Below are 17,788 nucleotides of genomic sequence, written 5' to 3'. Positions count from 1 at the left end.
TTAAATATTACATACAAAAATTATTAGCCCAGAGGGAAAAAAAAAATTTTTCTCCGTCGAAAACAGGCATTTCATCAAATCTAATATCGTGTTGGGTAACCTTTCGTTTTGATGCACTCTAGTAATCTAAGTCATGTGAGCGTGATGGCCAGATATTTTCAGAATTTCGTGAAAATGTCTTTCTCCCGTAAATTCGAAAAAAAAAACTCGCCGATTCTACAATTGATAGCCGATGATTTATCTATTAAAAACCACGAGATGTGAAAAAAGTGTTGCCGAAGTTTCTAAATAATTTTATTGTATTTATTTGATGTAACTTGACTAATGACGGTTATGACTTCGGATAATGACAGTGTTGTGAGATACACAGACCTTTGAGTTATGAAGTGGATATAAATCTCATAAACTTGGAGTATAGAGAATAATTTCCAGAAATCTGGTAGATTTTCTATGAGCCACCCCTCTTTCTTTCTTTTTTTTTTTTTGGCCCGTTATAACAAAGTATTTGCATCTTGAGGCTAGGTAGAGTTCATCCATGGATGAACTCTATCAATTTTCTTGATGCCAATACTTACACAATACTTGCATAAGTCTGACTTTGACTCCAAAGTTGATAAAGGCAGATGACATTTTTATGTCGTCTTATACAACTAAAAAATTATCATGGAGGCCGGGTATTTTGTTGTAAACTTGAGCCTAATAGCTTCAGGAATAACTAAGGCCTCTTAGAAATGATATAGCAACTAGCAATCATTTATTTACATATGAATCAAAAATATCTACGAAAATGTTAAGTTGCCTATTAAAAGTATTTAAAATAATGGTGTCAAAGTGCGGACGTTACGGTCACATTGCTGTACCTGGGAATATTAAATGTAAAAATTTATCACTCTAAAGTTTTTTTGTCTTTTGGAAAAAAGACAAAAAAACTTTAGAGTGATAAATTTTTACATTTAATATTCCAATGTTTTTTTCACGCTTGCTTGCACAGCTATTGGACAAAAACAGACTGATTTTATACTATTCCTTTTAACTATTACTAACTTATTACATAATGTGATAATGCTTTATTAAGAGATCTTTAGTTGATACTTGCATTTTTACATTGTAAAAATGAATCATGATAAGCAACTCATCAGTGAATTGTAGTTGGTAAACTTTCCTAGAGCCCTTGCTTTGACATTAATAGTTATATATTAATTATTAGTTATTATATATTAGATATTAATAACTTTTCACCTAACCACACTGAAATGTCTTTTTTTTTGACAGTCAATTTTTGTGACTGTGCAAATTATTAGAAAAGGTTTATCTCAACAGCATGCATTTCTCTTCCTCAATTCGAGATTTTAATCTTTTAATGGCTTGACAAAAGATCTGTCAACTCTTTCTTTTTTCGAAGAAAAAGGAGGACAGAACTGTTGTCAAGTGTACGGTTATTTAACTGCTTTTGATTTGTTTGATTTCGTACTTAATAACTTTTGGTTGTTAAAAAACTGCGAATGACAAAATTTTGATATTTTTAAAATAATCTATTTCAACTTTTATTAAAAACACAACAACAAACTTGTTTCATTTCATAAATTAAATATTACATATATAATTCGGTCATAATAATTTTAAAAGCGAGCGTTGTTTTTGTTTTTATAAGTTTTAAGGGAATGAAAAAATATATGTATATATATAATCGTCAGCCATAATAGCTTCTAGATATTATAAGTTGAAGTGAACTGATTCTGCTGTGTTTGTGGTTACTTGTGTTGGAGTTGCCCAAGTAAAATGTGCAATTTCAAGGGACACAAAGTATTACCAATCTTATGAGAAGCATTTTGGGATGCTTATTGGGGACCGAGATAAACTTTGTCAATATTTGCAACGGCTACAGGCAGCTCTTCATGCTACCCGTGACTGTTGCAAATCAATATTAGAAGGAAGTCAAATTAACATCCTTCCATACTAGTAGAAGATTATGTACACTGAAATGAAGATTGCAGCAATAACAAGACTTTACTAGAAGAGTTCAACTACGATCGTTACAAGTGAGATGAGTGTGAAGATTTCCAAAGAAGATTTCAAAAAAAGTTTGCAAATCAAAATTCGAAAATTTTATTTACTTGATTATTAAATGCTATGAACGTGTTAAAGGGATGTTATCTAAAGATTCGACCAAATTAAAATTCTAACATTCTTTTGCACAACAACTTTTTCAAAAATATGTCAGTTATCTCAGTTTACTTTACGCTAACATTCTTATTGTGTTTAGTAAAAAAGCCTAAATTAACTTGTAATTATCGCAATTCGTAAGCCATCCGAAGATGTTAAAGATAGATGCTTTAGCAAACAGCAGCAAAATGTAAAAGAAAAAAGGACGACAACGTTCAGAAATGCCGACAAACAAAACAAGTAATACCGACTTAAAGAATGCAATTTCTTATCTTTGGAAAACTTTGTAATTGGCCAGGACAACTCGTCCAATAAAATTAAAAAAGTGGTGGAGGAATTGTTGTGTTACAAAGTTAAAACAATTCTAATAAACAAAAGGAACTTTTTTTATTAGGTTTTTTTTCAAGAATAAAAAGAATAAAGAAAAAAACGGCTTTACCAAATTAGCAGTAAGAATTTCACAAAAACCCACAGTGTTGGAGTGATACATTTGATATGTTTTACAGCCAATTTCCTATTTGGGCATCAAAAGAAACTAATTCAAAAACAATGCCTGTTTCAAAAAATTTATCATTCTACAGGAGTAGATTGCACCGAAATGTTTATGAAAATGCTCACAAGTGATATTGGAGGTGAAATAGAATAATCCCATGTCCCTTCCTTTATTTTAAGAGTTTTTTTCTTCAACGATGTTGAACTCTTTGTTACATATTTCACGAAATTCACTTTTTGGCATAAAAGAATATGAAGATTGATCTATTTTAAAATTTAAAACAATAACGACAACTCCTTACAACCGACTAAACATGTTATTTATAACAAACAAGGTAAGATTTGCATGGCTAAATTGAAAAACACTTTATCCAGTATTTAGTTGTATATGCGTTTAATAGCAGAGCAAAATAACTTCAAAAAGATTAATGTAACATTAAGTACATATTTCTTTGTTAAAAGCTGTTATCTCCAAACAAATTAAACTTTTCTATTTTATCCAAATTGACAAACAGAAAAATGCTAAGTCTATAAATGACTTGTTAACGGTTTTTAACGGATATTACTAAAATTGGTAGGAGTTGCTTGTGTAGTGTGGTCAAACAAATCTACGGAATTCAAGTTCGATTCCAAGGTAGTAGGCTAGTACCAAGTTCTTTTGATAATTCATCTATCAAGGCGCTCCAGACTGCCAAACAAATTTCATGAGAAGCTTACTTCATTGCGTAGTACAATTAGGCAAAGTAAACCTATTTTCGTTACTTTAACATGATTCCTCATCATTTAACCCCCCCCCCCCCCCAGGCTTTTAAATAATAAAAAAAATACATTAATTTTAGCAAAAAAAAAGGTGATAAGAGAAAAAATTATTAAAAATCTTAAATCTAAAATCCAGGAAGTTTTTGATAAGTTACTATGGCAAAAACATCATTTTAACAACTGCTACTTAAACGTAGACGAAGAGTCTATAAAGATATTTTGAGAACTGATGAAACTTTTGGAAAGGAACCTTGTCACTTCATCTTCTATCCGTCCTTTTTTAAACAGCAGTAAAATAAAGTAGATTATAGAGACAGCTGGCGTATTGTTGCAACATTTTCGCTTCTAGCTTTTTTTTTCCCTAGGGGAAACACTAAAATGGAGTCGCCTTTCCAAACAAAACTCACAGATTTTATTAAAAAACAATATTGCATGTTTTAAAATTATAGTACTAATTAAATATTGTTAACAGTATTAACTAGAACAATATTTTATTTCTAGACACTTAAAAACTGTAACAAGAATTAAAACTTTATTGCAATTGGCAAAAATTATTGAACTTTCTTCTTAATAGTACTAGGAACAACATTCCAGTACCATAGCAGCTGAAATAAAATCACACAATTCAACAGCGAGGACACGACAAATTGTAAAATCATCAGCGTATCTCCAGTTTCCTGTAGTGAGGTAAACACTCGCGCCAAGCCTCCGGCAGTGATTAAAAGTGTTGTGATGAAAGAAAGTTGGCCAGTGTGACCATTCGAGAAGTTATCATATATTTGAAGAAGCTAAAAATAGAAATAATTTCATGTTTCTTCAACTTACGCGAGGATGTTGCGAACGAAAAATTGATCTAATTTACACTTACCCTACCGACTGCAATGAAAACGAGGTTGAATTCTTGCAATTTAACGATCCAATAAATAGGTACAAGAGGTGTAGAAAGAAAGTAAGTTAATCCACAATATATTGGTGTAAAGATGATTGCTGGCAAATACTTCTTATTATAGTAGTTAATTAAAATGACCAGAATTCCATTTTGAATAGCCAAAAACAACGCTTCACCCCAAGAACTTAAGGAAATTTCAAAGCATTTATAATACACGCAACATATTTATAATACACGCAACATATTTTAAGATAATTTATTTTAATGTCGATAAAAGAACTTATCTTTTTTTACTCCTTTCCTGCACATAACTCACCTAAACGGAAATCGCTTCTGAAAAGCATAGGTTATTGAAAACGTTGACACAGCTAATTCAGAGAGCAATGAAATAATGTTCAAACCATCTCCACTTCTTGCTTGAACCAATTTGATTATTTGAGGAACTTTCACTAAATTGAGAAAATCAGCTTTTTGTAGATATAAAAGTTATGAAACCTTTTAATAAAACCACTAAAAACGTATTTTTAAAATGATTTAGAAATGAAGATGAAGTGCTTAAATACCTATCATTGAACCAACTATTATGCCAAGTCCAAGCCCTTTGGTAATGGCAATTTTCAAACAGGGTACTTGAAGAATAAAACAAGTATCAGAACATGTGATCAGAAAATTAGTAAAAAAAAAAGTTAAAACATAACATTCTAAAAATAAAAAAGGTTTTAATTAAAATAAACTCACCGTTGAAAAAATTGAATTTAACAAAAAACTCATCATGACAATCCTCTGATATTAACATTAGAACTAAAGGAGTGAAAAAGTAAACGACTCCAGTCGCCATTTTTTAAACTTGGACTAAAATAAATGAATCGATTGTAGTATTAGTAACCTTACTATATTGCTCTCTTGAACGCGTTATAACACGTATTTGATGAAATTTAACATTAACGTCGTTCCATTTATGTAACAAACATTAAAAACTTTTCTTAACAAAACTGTAAAATAAAAATTATAATTGCCCTCAACTTCAGTGAATCTATGAAAACACTCAAAAAAAATACATTTAAAACATGGACGGAATTAATGGTTATGTTATTTTCAACCTTTTTAATTTAGAAACATATTTTGTCGATAACATAATGGTTTGTTGATATATAATTCATCCATCCCACGTAACTTGAGTTTAAATAAAAAGTTACCTTTTTAGACATTAACTTCTGTTAAATTAACTGATCAAAACATGCATATCGGCAAGTTAAGTACTTTGTTACGTTATTTTAAAATGAAACTATTTTACAGAATAAAATTGTAGCAGATCGAAATATTCGAATTATTTTATTCGATAAAAGTTAAAGTCAGAACAGAAAAAAAAAAAAAAAAAGCACTTGCGTTGCAATACTTTCGCGTAAGTTTGCCAAATATTAATCGAACATCGTATTCAAAACATGCTTTAAAAATAGGTATCACCTCATAATCGAAAAAAAAAGAAACTAATTTGTTTATTTTTAAAGTACTACGTATATATATATACAGTGGATATTCTTGAAGCCACAATCGATACAACTGATGGAAGCTGAATGTCATCTCGTGTTGGCCAGAGCGGCAGTTAGAAACTGAACGTAAACTAAAGCCAGAAAACATTTTAATATCTTATTACACTTACCTTTTTTAAAAAACAAAATCTTTCGCAAAATGTATTAAAAAATAGAGATGGGAACGAACAAAACCAGAAACCACTTTTTTCAAGAACCGAACAAAACGAGAACTTTAAGTTTTTTAAGATTTTTGAAAACCTAACTGAACAGCAACAGCGAGAACTTGCACCTAACATCAGCTTAAGTTAATTCAGCATCAGTTTCAAGTTAATTTAATTAAATACAGAAACTGAACTGTTAGTGAAAAATAATTACAAAAATCTGAATCGAACTCACAATTGAAAGAACCAAAACCGAATTAGAAGCGTACAAATTAGGTTCTCTCCCATCTCTAATAAAAAACTTTAAAATGAAATATTTTTCTAAGTGCGATAAATTTTTAATATGTAGGAATATGTAAGTAAATAAGTACGGAGTATAAAAATTATATATCAATACAAATTCTAAAAATAATCATAAACATATTTAATTGTCTTATTATCCGGATTAAAAAAATAATTTACCTTTCGGATTTTTATAGAAAATACAATTATTAGCACACGTATCAGGATGGGCATCCCATATTGACGGTCCACACTGACATAAAGGCGGCAATGTAATTCCACTCAAAGTCATCCTTTCTTTTGCCACTTTACGAACAGCTTCTATGTAACTGTTAAATAAAAAGAGAAAACGTTCGTCTCAAAAAGATAAAAAGCTTTTGCCCTGGCCATATTTATGATTAGTCTAGATGCGTAAACGTTTTAGACCAAAAAAAGTTTAAGCATTTAAAGTATCAAACTTATTAATAACAAAAGTTTCAAACTATGTTTTGTAATGTTGTAACTTCGGAACTAAAAAAAGTGACCAATGTAAAGAACAGAAAGGCCGAGATGATGGTGATGAAGCTTCTTTCTTGATTGATGAAGTCAAAGCAATAAGCAAAATATTGAATGATTACCTTTCTAACTCTTCATTTTTCTTATAAATCGTCTTGGGTTGTTCATCTCTTAAAGAAACATCTTTCTAAACATAATTTAACAGTTGAAGAGTCATAGTTTAAAGCATCACACAAACAAAATTTATATAAAATACACACACAAGATACAATACAGAAGGTAATGTTAAAAAAAGGTCATGCATCAGCAATATGCTGCCGTTTAATTATCATAGCGAATAAAAAGATCACAATAATTCTTTGCACCGAATATTTCTTTTCTCTTTTATCTATGATTGTTCAAATATAAATAATACTAAAGCAGATATTTAAAAAAATAGGAGAAATAAATTTCCAATCGCTAGGTTTTGTTTATGGAAGTGTTGCCTGCATTATGAGAATGTGGACAAGATTAAGTTTCAAATTAAGCGCTGAATGTAAGTGTTGAAAACTAATTAGAGAAAACTTCTAAAAAAAAGTTTTATAACTTGAATTTTTTTAAACCTCTTTTATGCATTTATTATTCTCTATTACTTTCACTTATTACAATTTTTTTACTACCGTTTTCAAATCCTGAATAGCAACGGATCATGAAATTACTAGAACTGCTAGTACAAAATAATAATAGAACTAAATTAGAATTCAAATATCTAAAGTAGATTTCAAACTTATCATTTGAAAAATAATGATGTATATACCTGTGAAATGCTAAGGTCTTTCATAGTAAGAACTTGGTCAATTTTGTCTGTTTCCATTTTGTGTTTTCTTTCATGTAATTCACGCTCCTTTTCTCTGTTTAACTTAAGTCTTAAAAAAAATTAAAGAAACTTTTTTTTTAAAAAAAAAAGGTTTGATTGAGAAATAGTTAAGGAACTACTTGTTTAAAACCAACAAATTTTCTTTAACAATAAAATAATATTGGGAGGGTACAAATAAGTTTTGAAGCTTTTCTTTTTTGTAACTTTGCAGCTTTATTCAGAGAAAATAATACATTGTACTTTATCCAAAGTTTAAAATGACTTTCCCCATCTTTCAGGCAGCATACAGATTCTGGGTTGCTGTTGAAATTGATGCATGGCTGGGCATACCTCACAACTTTCTGTGCTTGAGGTTGTTATAATGCATCCCCTTTTTGTACCCCATCACAATTCAATGCAGAAAATAGCACTTGACATTTCTTGGCTTGAGTTCATACAGAAACCAATTTTCTTGTCATATGGAACTCATTTTCCTCTTTTTTTTTTTATTTTTTACCATACCCATAACCTTGAGATGGTTTGAATTTGTTTATAAATTTGTCAGTAAACTCATTTTGATATTGGCATAAATCAAATAGAATAAATATATAAGTAAATCAAATATTGGAATAGGTCAAATAATACCTCCAACTCAGTTGTTTTCAAACTTTACTGGCATCCCTTAGCATTATTTGTTGCTTGCACTAAAATCACAACTTTTAAATACTGGTACCAGTACAAACATGTTTTATTGATGAAGAATGTGCCCTATATGCTTTACACAGCATCAAAGTCTATCAGATGCACTTTTCTTTAAGTTTAAAAAAAAAGCAGCACTTCCCTCAAATTGTTGTCATTTATGTCCTTTTCATGAAAGCCTTTGTTGGCACAAAAGTTGACAAGATTAGACCACATACTAAATTTTAAATGGAAATGATGATGCTTTGACATGGTCCCAGTTACAAAATGGTCCAATGTGATTTAATGGTAGTTATGTCATCTTTTGTAAACCTCTCAAAGCTTGTTTGTACCCCCATTAACAAAATAATAATGATAAAATAGTAATATTAAAATAAACACACATTTTTACATTCTGTGAGTATCTTTGAAAGCTTTGTTTTCTTTTAACTTTTTCTCTCTCCATTTGCATAAAAATCTTTCTGTAATTCCAATACATTTGCTGCTTCTAAGAGAATTTTTTTTATGTGTACAAAAGGAATATTCTAGCTTGTTAGTGGTTTTTTAAAAAAAACTGGTACATTAGGATTTTTTGGCTACCTTTTTATAAGTATTACTAAAAGGTAACCATATGATATAAATTTAAATTTGTTTACAAGATTTTGAAAGGAATTGAACATTAAGACAAACAGGTGGGAACTTCATATTTTCTGTCCATGGTTTGATTGTGCAAGTAGTTTAAAAAGAAAATTGTTTTTGTTAAAACTGTTGTTGCCGACTAAGTCATGCAGTTCTCTAGTTTCTCTTTGTGGGAGTATTTATTGATTTGACCTATTTACATGTTGCACAAACCTACTACTATGAGTGATATGTTATGTATATACTGTTAGTAAGTGTTGTGTATATACTGTTAGTAAGTGTTGTGTATGAATGAATGAATGAAAATGTTAAGAAATAATGTTTGTGTTTTTCATTTTGTACTGATTTGTTCAGAATTAGTGCTGCTGTGAAATGTTTATTTTTTATATATTTGACTTTATCAACTGATGTTCAAGACAATCCACTTTTGCTTGGTTATTCTTTGCTTTTCTTCATCAATAAGCCAGTAATTGATAAAATAAAAGATTTTAATATTATCTCCTGGTGGCCATATTATATACTTTGAAAGCTAATAACTTTTGAAGGAAATATTTAAAGAGTCATTAAATTTATAATAAAAATGATCTTTTGGCACTATAAAGAAATTAGAAAATGTAAGCAACACAGAGTGTTTTGAAGCAACTAATTGAAAATATGAGTAAAAAACTTATTTACACTTTTCCCTATAGTAGTCATTAAAACAGAAGAAATACTCAAAAGTAACAAGAGCATCTCAATTGGTTAGTCTAACAATGAAAAATTATATATAAAAAAACAAACAAACAAAAACAAACCTGCGTGTCTTTTTGCTTTATGCCTTTATCATACAGACTAAGGGCCACCTTTTTGTGAATATCACTTATCATCAAATCATCTAAAAAATCAGTATTTTTCATAATTCTATATTAAAGAACTTACTGTAAGTAACTTTGCTTTTTCTTAAAAGATATAAATGACTGAGAGTTGTCACCAAGTTTATCTCTTGACAAAACTGTAATTTTCAAGTAAAAAAACAACAACATTAAAACACATATTTTTTAAGAAAAAATGATTAAGAATATTTACAATACTTGTAATTAATATTAGTTTTGATAAACCAAAATATTCACCACTAGCAGTGGAGAAAATATGAAACAATTCATTAAGCTAAAAATTGTTGATAGTTTGGTTGTTTATGAAAACAAAAGTGATGATAGTACAAATGTAGCTTTTCATTGATTTAACTGAAATAAAAAACTTCTTAAACTTTCGAATCACTTCTTATGAATCACAATATGAATCTTATGAGTCACAATATAGGAGGCACAAGGTTTCCTGTTACTATATTTGAATGAATTTTACTATTTATAAAAACTTGATGCTTCAAGTTCCAAGCTTCAAGTTTTTTTTTAAATTCAAATTTTTAATGATTAAAATTGACAAACCTTAACTGTGCAAAGAACTGCATCCACAAGTGACCTCGAATGAATCATTGTTTAAGGAATTACTTTTTTTTTAAAAATACCTCATTGCTTCAAAGTAAATTTTTGTTTATTTTTTAACCTATTTGATGACAAACTTTTGTTATTAAGAAACTTCAAAACAACAATTTCCTAAAAAAAAATTCCTGGTAAAATTACTATGATCCTTTTTTAAATCATTTACTTAATACTTACCTACAATACTTAATATTTAAAAAACTAACCAATACTACTTGACATAAGAATGTTAAATTACTTTGGTTTTGACCTTCCTCTTGGTTGATTTGATCTTTTTCTCGGTTGATTTGATCTTCCTCTCGGTTGATTTGATCTTCCTCTCGGTTGATTTGATCTTCCTCTCGGTTGATTTGGAAATCAAGAGATCTTGAACTTTTTTGAAATGCGTTTTCAGTTTTGTTCATGGAAGAATCTAATTTTGAAACTATTTTTTCAGTTCCAACTGGGCAATCAAACTTAGTTTCAAAATTGTTTTCAGGTGTAATTATTCTATTTTCACCAGTCCATGAGTCGGGATCTGACCATTCATCTAACAAATATTGTTTTGCAGGGGATATTTCATATTTAGTCTTGTTTCCATCCTAGAGTTGAAAAAAAAAAGTAATATAAAAACCAATCTAATTTAGCATTTAGTCTGGGGAATGTTTTTTTGAAATTAGGAGCAAATTAAAATTCTATAATTCCTTTTTTTTTTTTTTTTTTTTTTTTCATTCCATTTTTTAAATAAAAAATGCCAACTACACCTTACTTGTTTGTTAACAGTTGCATCCCATAATCCACCAGGAAGAGGATCCTATAAAAAGAGCACATACACTGCAGTCCATAATTATTTGTATAACAGAAATTTTATAGAAAATGCTTTAACTTTATTTTTCTTTTCTTTTCATTTTTTTGGTAAATTATGATGATGATTGGTAAATCATGGTAATAGATGTGGTCAGATAATTTAAGATAATCAAAGTAATAATAAATAATAAATATAATATAGATAATAAAGATAATTTAAGTAAAGATAATTAAGTAATAATAAAGATAATTTAAGTAAAAGAATGCTAAAAAAAATCATAAATTTAACAATACATACTTTCATATCTGAAATCGATGTTTACTGTTTCTTTACCTAAATATACTTTTTAAATAAACCATGATAACTTCTGCAGTTTCCAAGACCAATTTTCATGTTAAGAAGATGATTTAGTCCACAAACATGAAGCTGAACATGAATTATCTGATCTATCAAAAGGATCATATCTTGCAAGGTATATACATTATTTTTAAAGTTTTTCCACCGTGTTTTTTTTATTTTTATTTTTTGGACACAAATAAACATAAACATTTATTTCCTTTAATTTTCCATTTTAAATTTCCATTTATTTCCTCAAATTTCAAAAGGTTAATTTATGGTAGAGTTTTGCCAGAGTGAAGTTTGAGAATAATTATAATCTTGTTATTTTTGTTAAAGCTGACATTTTTAAATAAACATGGCAAGAAAATGCAAATTATATGTAGAAACACTATTAGCAATATTTAGATTGTAGCCAGAAAAATATTCAATGGGACAAATTGCAAAGATAAATTTATATTTCTACTTCACAAGTATAAAGTGTTATAAGAAAGAAGGAAGAAACTGGAAATAATTAGACATCAGTAATTTAACTCTGCTACTGAAGATAGAAGAATTGCTACCACCAGTAAAAGAAATTAACTATTAACTGCCCCAAAAATTACAAACAGTATGAAGAGTTCCCAAGAAGATCCAATATCTGTGACAACAGTGAAGAGGCAATTGATGGAAGCAGAGTTTAGTGGTAGATTAGACGCAAGGAAACCACTTTTTCTAGCCCCAAAGTAAAAAAAGAAGACTGTCAAAAATTAATGTCTAAATGTGAGTGGCATAAAACGGACTTTCAAAAATTGGAAAATTTGTTACGCAGAACTCCATGAATATGTAAAGTGGTTAAGGTGGCTACATATACATACATACATACATACATACATACATACATACATACATACATACATACATACATACATACATACATACATACATACATACATACATACATACATACATACATACATACATACATACATAGAAAGTTACAAATAATGTTAATTTAACTATTTAACTTTAATTAATAGTAACTTTAACAAATAATAATAATAGAGCATATTAATTAATAGTAATAGAGCATTTTAAGTGATTTTCTTTTTTAATTTACCCTCTGATTTGTAAGTTAAACATTGATATCATAAAAAAAGTAGTGCCATTTGAATAATTATGGACAGTAGTGTATATACATGACATACAAAAAACATCAACATCAAAAATAACAAGCAACAAGAAAAAAACCTACTGCAAACACTTCTCTTTTTTTAGAGTAAAGTTTTTTTCTTGCATCTTTTCTTTCTTCTTCAATCTATGTAAAACTATATATATCTATCTTCCATATCTATCAGAAAAAAATATATATAAGTTTTTATACCTTTTTCTATGCCTTTATAGTCAATAATGTTCATTTATGTAAGGAACAATTCTAATATGGAACTTTAACACACCTTTTGCGCTAATTTTCTTAGCTTTTCATTGGATTCAATGGGCAGAGTTTGCACACTTTTAATACCAATATTATAAAAATTCTTTCTAGTGTCTAATCCTCCACATAAGTGACTTTTGTTAATGTTGTGTTGTGTACATTGATTTTTCTCAATCTAAACAAATACATCATTAAATAAAATACACACCAGAATCAACATTAATAATCATTATTTTTCTATTATGACCAACATCATGACCAACTATTAGTATCTTACCAACTTGACATCTTGTTTACATTTTTCGATTTCTTTAAGATTTTGTAAAAATGAAACTCTTTTTGCAACGTCATTTTGAAATGTCTGCAGTTTTTTCTTTCTCAGCTGCTGCAGAATGTGATATCGCTCACTTTCTATTACTGCCCTAAACTAAAATACAATTTTAGAGGACAAAAATTTCTTTAGAGATCCTATAGAATTTCTATAGATTTTTGGAATTTGTCTTATGGAGTTTCAATTTGTTTTATAGAACTTCTTTAAGATTATATGAATTTAACAGAACTTTTGTTCTGGGTATTATCCACTTTTAAAAATATTATATAAATTTAACAGAACTTTTGTTCTGGATATTATCCACTTTTAAAAATATTATAAAAAAAATATTATAGTTACAACGCAATCCAATTTTATCCACAACATATATAAAATTTAAGCCTTCTGGAACGAAAAGCATTTATTTGGTTGTATTTTTTTTTTTTAAAAAAAAACATTAAAAATTTTTTTTGATTTTCTTCAGATTTTTGGAAACTGAAATGCTAGAAGTTTTCTTTTTAGTTAGAGGAATCAGGAGAGTTAAAAGAGAAATCATTTTATAGAGAACTACAGCCAATGCCAAAAAAAAAATTAACTTTTTATGGGTTTCTAAAGCATTTAACAGAAGTTTAAACCTATGTCTTCATTTTTCAAACATTTATTGCTTACTTAAGTTTCATTTATACTATTTTTTACATTAAACATGAGTTCCATACTGAAATCTATTTTATGAAATCTGTAGGTTTATTCTTCTTTTCTTAACAACTTTGTATTTGAACAGTAATTTTGACTTAAACAGTATTTTATAATTTTTTAACAAAATGTAAATATAAATTGTATATAGACAGAGTTAATCCAACTCCAACCCTGTATATAAATAAAATCTGAATTGTATTCATTAATGATGCATTGTGCTAATTTATTAATTTTTAGAATAGATATATTAATATATCAATATATAGATAAAAATAGTCCTAACCAACAACAATAAACGAAGAATTATTGCGATGTCATCATTTGGATGGCTGATAGAGATATTGAATGTAAAATTGGATGTTTAAAAAGTACCATTAATGAATATCTGAAGAAGTAAAGTGACAAGAAGCAGCCTATCAATCTGGAATAGGAAGAAAGTGAAAAACTACAGAAAAAAGCTACCCTTTAAAATCACTGCATTTTTACAGATGAAGTGCAGTGCATAGGCTGTTACTTAATGGAGATTTTGTTGTTTGGTCAGATGAATCTCATTCTGGTTTTAGATGTGCTAAAAAGATTCTGTGTTTGGAGGAATAAAAATGAAAGGATCATCTTGAGTGCCACAGTTTAGCATCAAAAGAAGATAAACACATGATAAATGTATGCTTTGCTAAGTATGCTATGGGAAGGATTTACAAAATTAATGGTGTTAAACTGTTCCCCGAAATTGTGTTCAAGAGGCATGGAATAGCATAGAACCATTCTTATTAACGAGATTTGTTAATAGTTTGCCTCAGAGAATTGAAGCAGTCATCTGTATCAGCTCTGCAAAAGTTGCTATGATCAATTACTAATTTAGGAGATTTTGTTCTAACTAAAATGACTCAATCAATGATAAAAATACGGTAAGATAACTCTGCCAAGAATTATTTTTGTAAAATATATGTTTGTAGCTGTACAATACACTTTTGCATTTGCTAATGCAGCATTGCATTATAAATTGTGTTTTTAATGCTTTGATCTTGAATTTCTTCAATAAATAACTTGGTGGTTTTTCTTTCTTTTTTTAATATGTAATTTATTTTATAATGTATTAGCATGATTTTTATATATTGATACTTAAATAAAATCACTCATTTGAGGTGTTTTTTTTTAAATTTTACTTAACGTTTTTGTAAAAAAAACCTCTCAAAAACTCTTGGCTAGATATTTTTGGTGTTGACTGTATATATGTTTAAAAATTTATTAAAACTACTTGCATAGATCATGTGTTCCATTTTAATTTGTAAACTCATTTTCATGAACACATATTATATAATCTAATTAATTTTCCAGTGTGATTTTAAATCTTAAAATACTTTTGCAACTTATTACAGATTATTGATATTATCTAGGAATTGTTAGGTTACCATGGTGACACAAGATGTTAAAAATTTGTAAAGATGAAATGAATAATGGTGCTACTTTTAGAGTGTTATGTGTACATTATGGTTTCTTAGGAGAGTAGAGCTGGAGCCTCTACTCTAAACATGACATTCTTATGACCTGAGCAGTTATGTTTTCTTTTAAAAAAATAAAAATCTTAAAAAAAACCTTTAAGTAAAAACATACCACAAAAAAAACATACCACAAAACCTTACTTTCCCTTTTCTACAAGTTGAATCAGTGAAAAATGGAATCATTTTAATCATAAATTATTTAATATTGAAACTAATTGCTTCAATTCTAAGAGTATTTTTTACTTGAAATATTTACAAACTTCTTAGAATAAAATTTTAAGTTGTAAGATTGCACTCAAAATTGTATTTGATTTTAGTTACTTATAAGCAATTTATTATTAGTAATATTGTCTTTCTGAACATTATTACTAATAATTAATTGCTAATAAGTAACTAAAATTGACATTTTTAACATTAGAAAAAAGATGTTGATAAGTTTATTATATAGTTATTATATATTATATAGTTAAGTGCTGGTTAATGGCAGCATTGAGAAAATGTTAGGGTGTTAGTCCAGTCTGCTAAAGGCACAATAAACATACATAAAAATCGTTTGAACAGAAATACTTTATATTCTAACAATTTTCCTCAAGTTTGTTTATTTGTTTTGTATTAAAGATACATTTTTATTTCATTTAGCATAAGAAGTAATTTGAAATATATTTTGATATAAAAATGATGATATAGATTGGAAAGTATAGCTCTTGTTTAAAAAAGAAAATTTGTTGGTTGATTAAAATGTTATGTTCTATGCATAAAATTTTGAGCAACCAACAAATTTATAACAAAGTTATAAATTTTATGATCTTCAATACTAATGCCAACAGAAAGTTTGTAGAAATAATATTTGTAGATAATAACTTCATTTAGATATTCTTAAATAAAAACTTTTTTTTAAAGTAGTTTTTATAAAGGTTTCAATTATGTTAAACCTCAGCAAATCCTTTTTGAGTAAAATCTCCATAAGAACTTGAACTTCCATAATGATTGTCATAAACGTCTATGTACTTATCGTCTGAATTGTTGGATTCAGCTGCATCACACTTAAACTTGTTGTTATAACTCATTATTAGTGGAGCAGTTTTCTCTAGGACAAAAAAAAAAACACAAAATTTCATGGAGAAAAAAGCATTCATGGACATTTACAGTTTGATTCAAAAAATATTTCAAGCATTTTTTTTCATTTTATATATATATAAATACTAAAAGAAATACCTTAAAAATTTTTCTCTTTGATTTAAAGCTTTTTCAAATAAAGTCAAGTTTAAATCATTAACTACTTTAAAAGATCGCACAACTAATACACCATCTTTAAGATCGCCTATTACTTGAATGTTGTCATTTATTCTAGCATCAAAGATATTAACAAGAGAGAGGGATAACTCAAGCGTACTTCCTTTGAAAGAGATAATAGCTGTATTTTTTACTGGATCAACTAAATCAAGCCTAAATAAAAAAGTCATTTGATAATTGCATTTGAATAAAAAGCAAAAAAATAAATACACAAGAATAATATAGTAGAGAAAGCATTTTTGTGTAATATTTTTAACAAGACATTTGCACATACTTTCCCCAACTTCTAACTGGTCTGCTATTTAGATCTTGAACATAGCAATTGATATCCTTTATACTTTTAATAATAGCATATTCTATTACCATCTACATATAAATATTTAAACAAACTCTGACACTAGAGTATTTTAAACAATAACACTTTAATGCATTTATCAGTCTTAAATATGGGAAAAAAGCTTAGTTTTTCTTTTATCCCAAAGAAATACTGCTTTATAATTTACATCTACATTTGTTTGAATTTAACAACAAATGCTGTATTTTACATCTATATTGGTTTGAATCTGGCATTTAATGTTGTATTACAATTGCAGTTGTAAACTAAACACAAGTGACAAACAAACATTCCTTTACATTTGACAAAGAAAGATATATCTCAAGTTTTTACAGGTGATAATTACCTTAAGTACTCATATATATTATCTATAATAACCACAAGGATTGTAACCAAATCAGGCCAAAATATTGTGGGTATGTTATGCTTCTTGATGAATGGTTAAAGAAATTTCTTTAAGCATTCTTCTATATACAAATCTGAGCTTAAAATCTTGCGAGGGAAACCTTATGATGCACATCTCAAACCACAGGAGAAAATTGTCAGGAAAACTTTGGTTACAATGCTTGTTTGACTCTGGCAACAAATGATGTATTAGCTTTTCATGTGCAAATAAGCTTTATGAAATTTTTTACATGATGGCAAAGTAACTGAAGAAAAATACATACACAAAATATAAGTAATATTTTTTAAATGACTAAGTAAAACTGACAGAG

At 28.1% G+C, this 17,788-nt stretch overlaps 2 protein-coding genes across 3 annotated transcripts; both read right to left on the bottom strand.

Annotated features, from left to right (window-relative positions):
- Window positions 1-3,847: 3,847 nt before the first annotated feature.
- Window positions 3,848-5,192, bottom strand: LOC145191320 (mannose-P-dolichol utilization defect 1 protein-like). Its single transcript, XM_080068388.2, has 5 exons — window positions 5,042-5,192; window positions 4,867-4,932; window positions 4,620-4,752; window positions 4,283-4,487; window positions 3,848-4,202 (listed from the first exon to the last, which is right to left on the bottom strand). Exons 1-5 carry the CDS (start codon window positions 5,139-5,141, stop codon window positions 3,966-3,968), a joined length of 741 nt encoding a protein of 246 aa, XP_079924514.2. The 5' UTR covers window positions 5,142-5,192; the 3' UTR covers window positions 3,848-3,965.
- A 374-nt stretch (window positions 5,193-5,566) lies between these two features.
- On the bottom strand, window positions 5,567-17,721 carry LOC149881645 (uncharacterized). Of its 2 annotated transcripts, XM_090066626.1 has the most exons (15): window positions 17,013-17,721; window positions 16,661-16,891; window positions 16,378-16,532; window positions 13,218-13,367; window positions 12,963-13,115; window positions 12,761-12,823; window positions 11,152-11,196; window positions 10,642-10,984; window positions 9,720-9,799; window positions 8,691-8,794; window positions 7,570-7,678; window positions 6,896-6,960; window positions 6,459-6,607; window positions 6,232-6,286; window positions 5,567-5,924 (listed from the first exon to the last, which is right to left on the bottom strand). In XM_090066626.1, exons 3-15 carry the CDS (start codon window positions 16,510-16,512, stop codon window positions 5,636-5,638), a joined length of 1,740 nt encoding a protein of 579 aa, XP_089922752.1. In that variant the 5' UTR covers window positions 16,513-16,532; window positions 16,661-16,891; window positions 17,013-17,721; the 3' UTR covers window positions 5,567-5,635. The 2 variants fall into 2 exon arrangements, with proteins under 2 accessions (XP_089922752.1, XP_089922753.1); XM_090066627.1 differs by lacking the exon at window positions 6,232-6,286 and having other exon boundaries at window positions 5,795-5,924.
- Window positions 17,722-17,788: the final 67 nt, after the last annotated feature.

This window comes from Hydra viridissima, unplaced genomic scaffold (genome assembly GCF_058129835.1).
Source record: "Hydra viridissima isolate aposymbiotic clone 2 unplaced genomic scaffold, HvirCarnegie_v1 scaffold_11, whole genome shotgun sequence".
NCBI classification, from domain to species: Eukaryota; Metazoa; Cnidaria; class Hydrozoa; order Anthoathecata; family Hydridae; genus Hydra; species Hydra viridissima.
The sequence above is the reverse complement of the archived record's forward strand: the minus strand, read 5'-3'. Positions and strand labels throughout refer to the sequence as shown.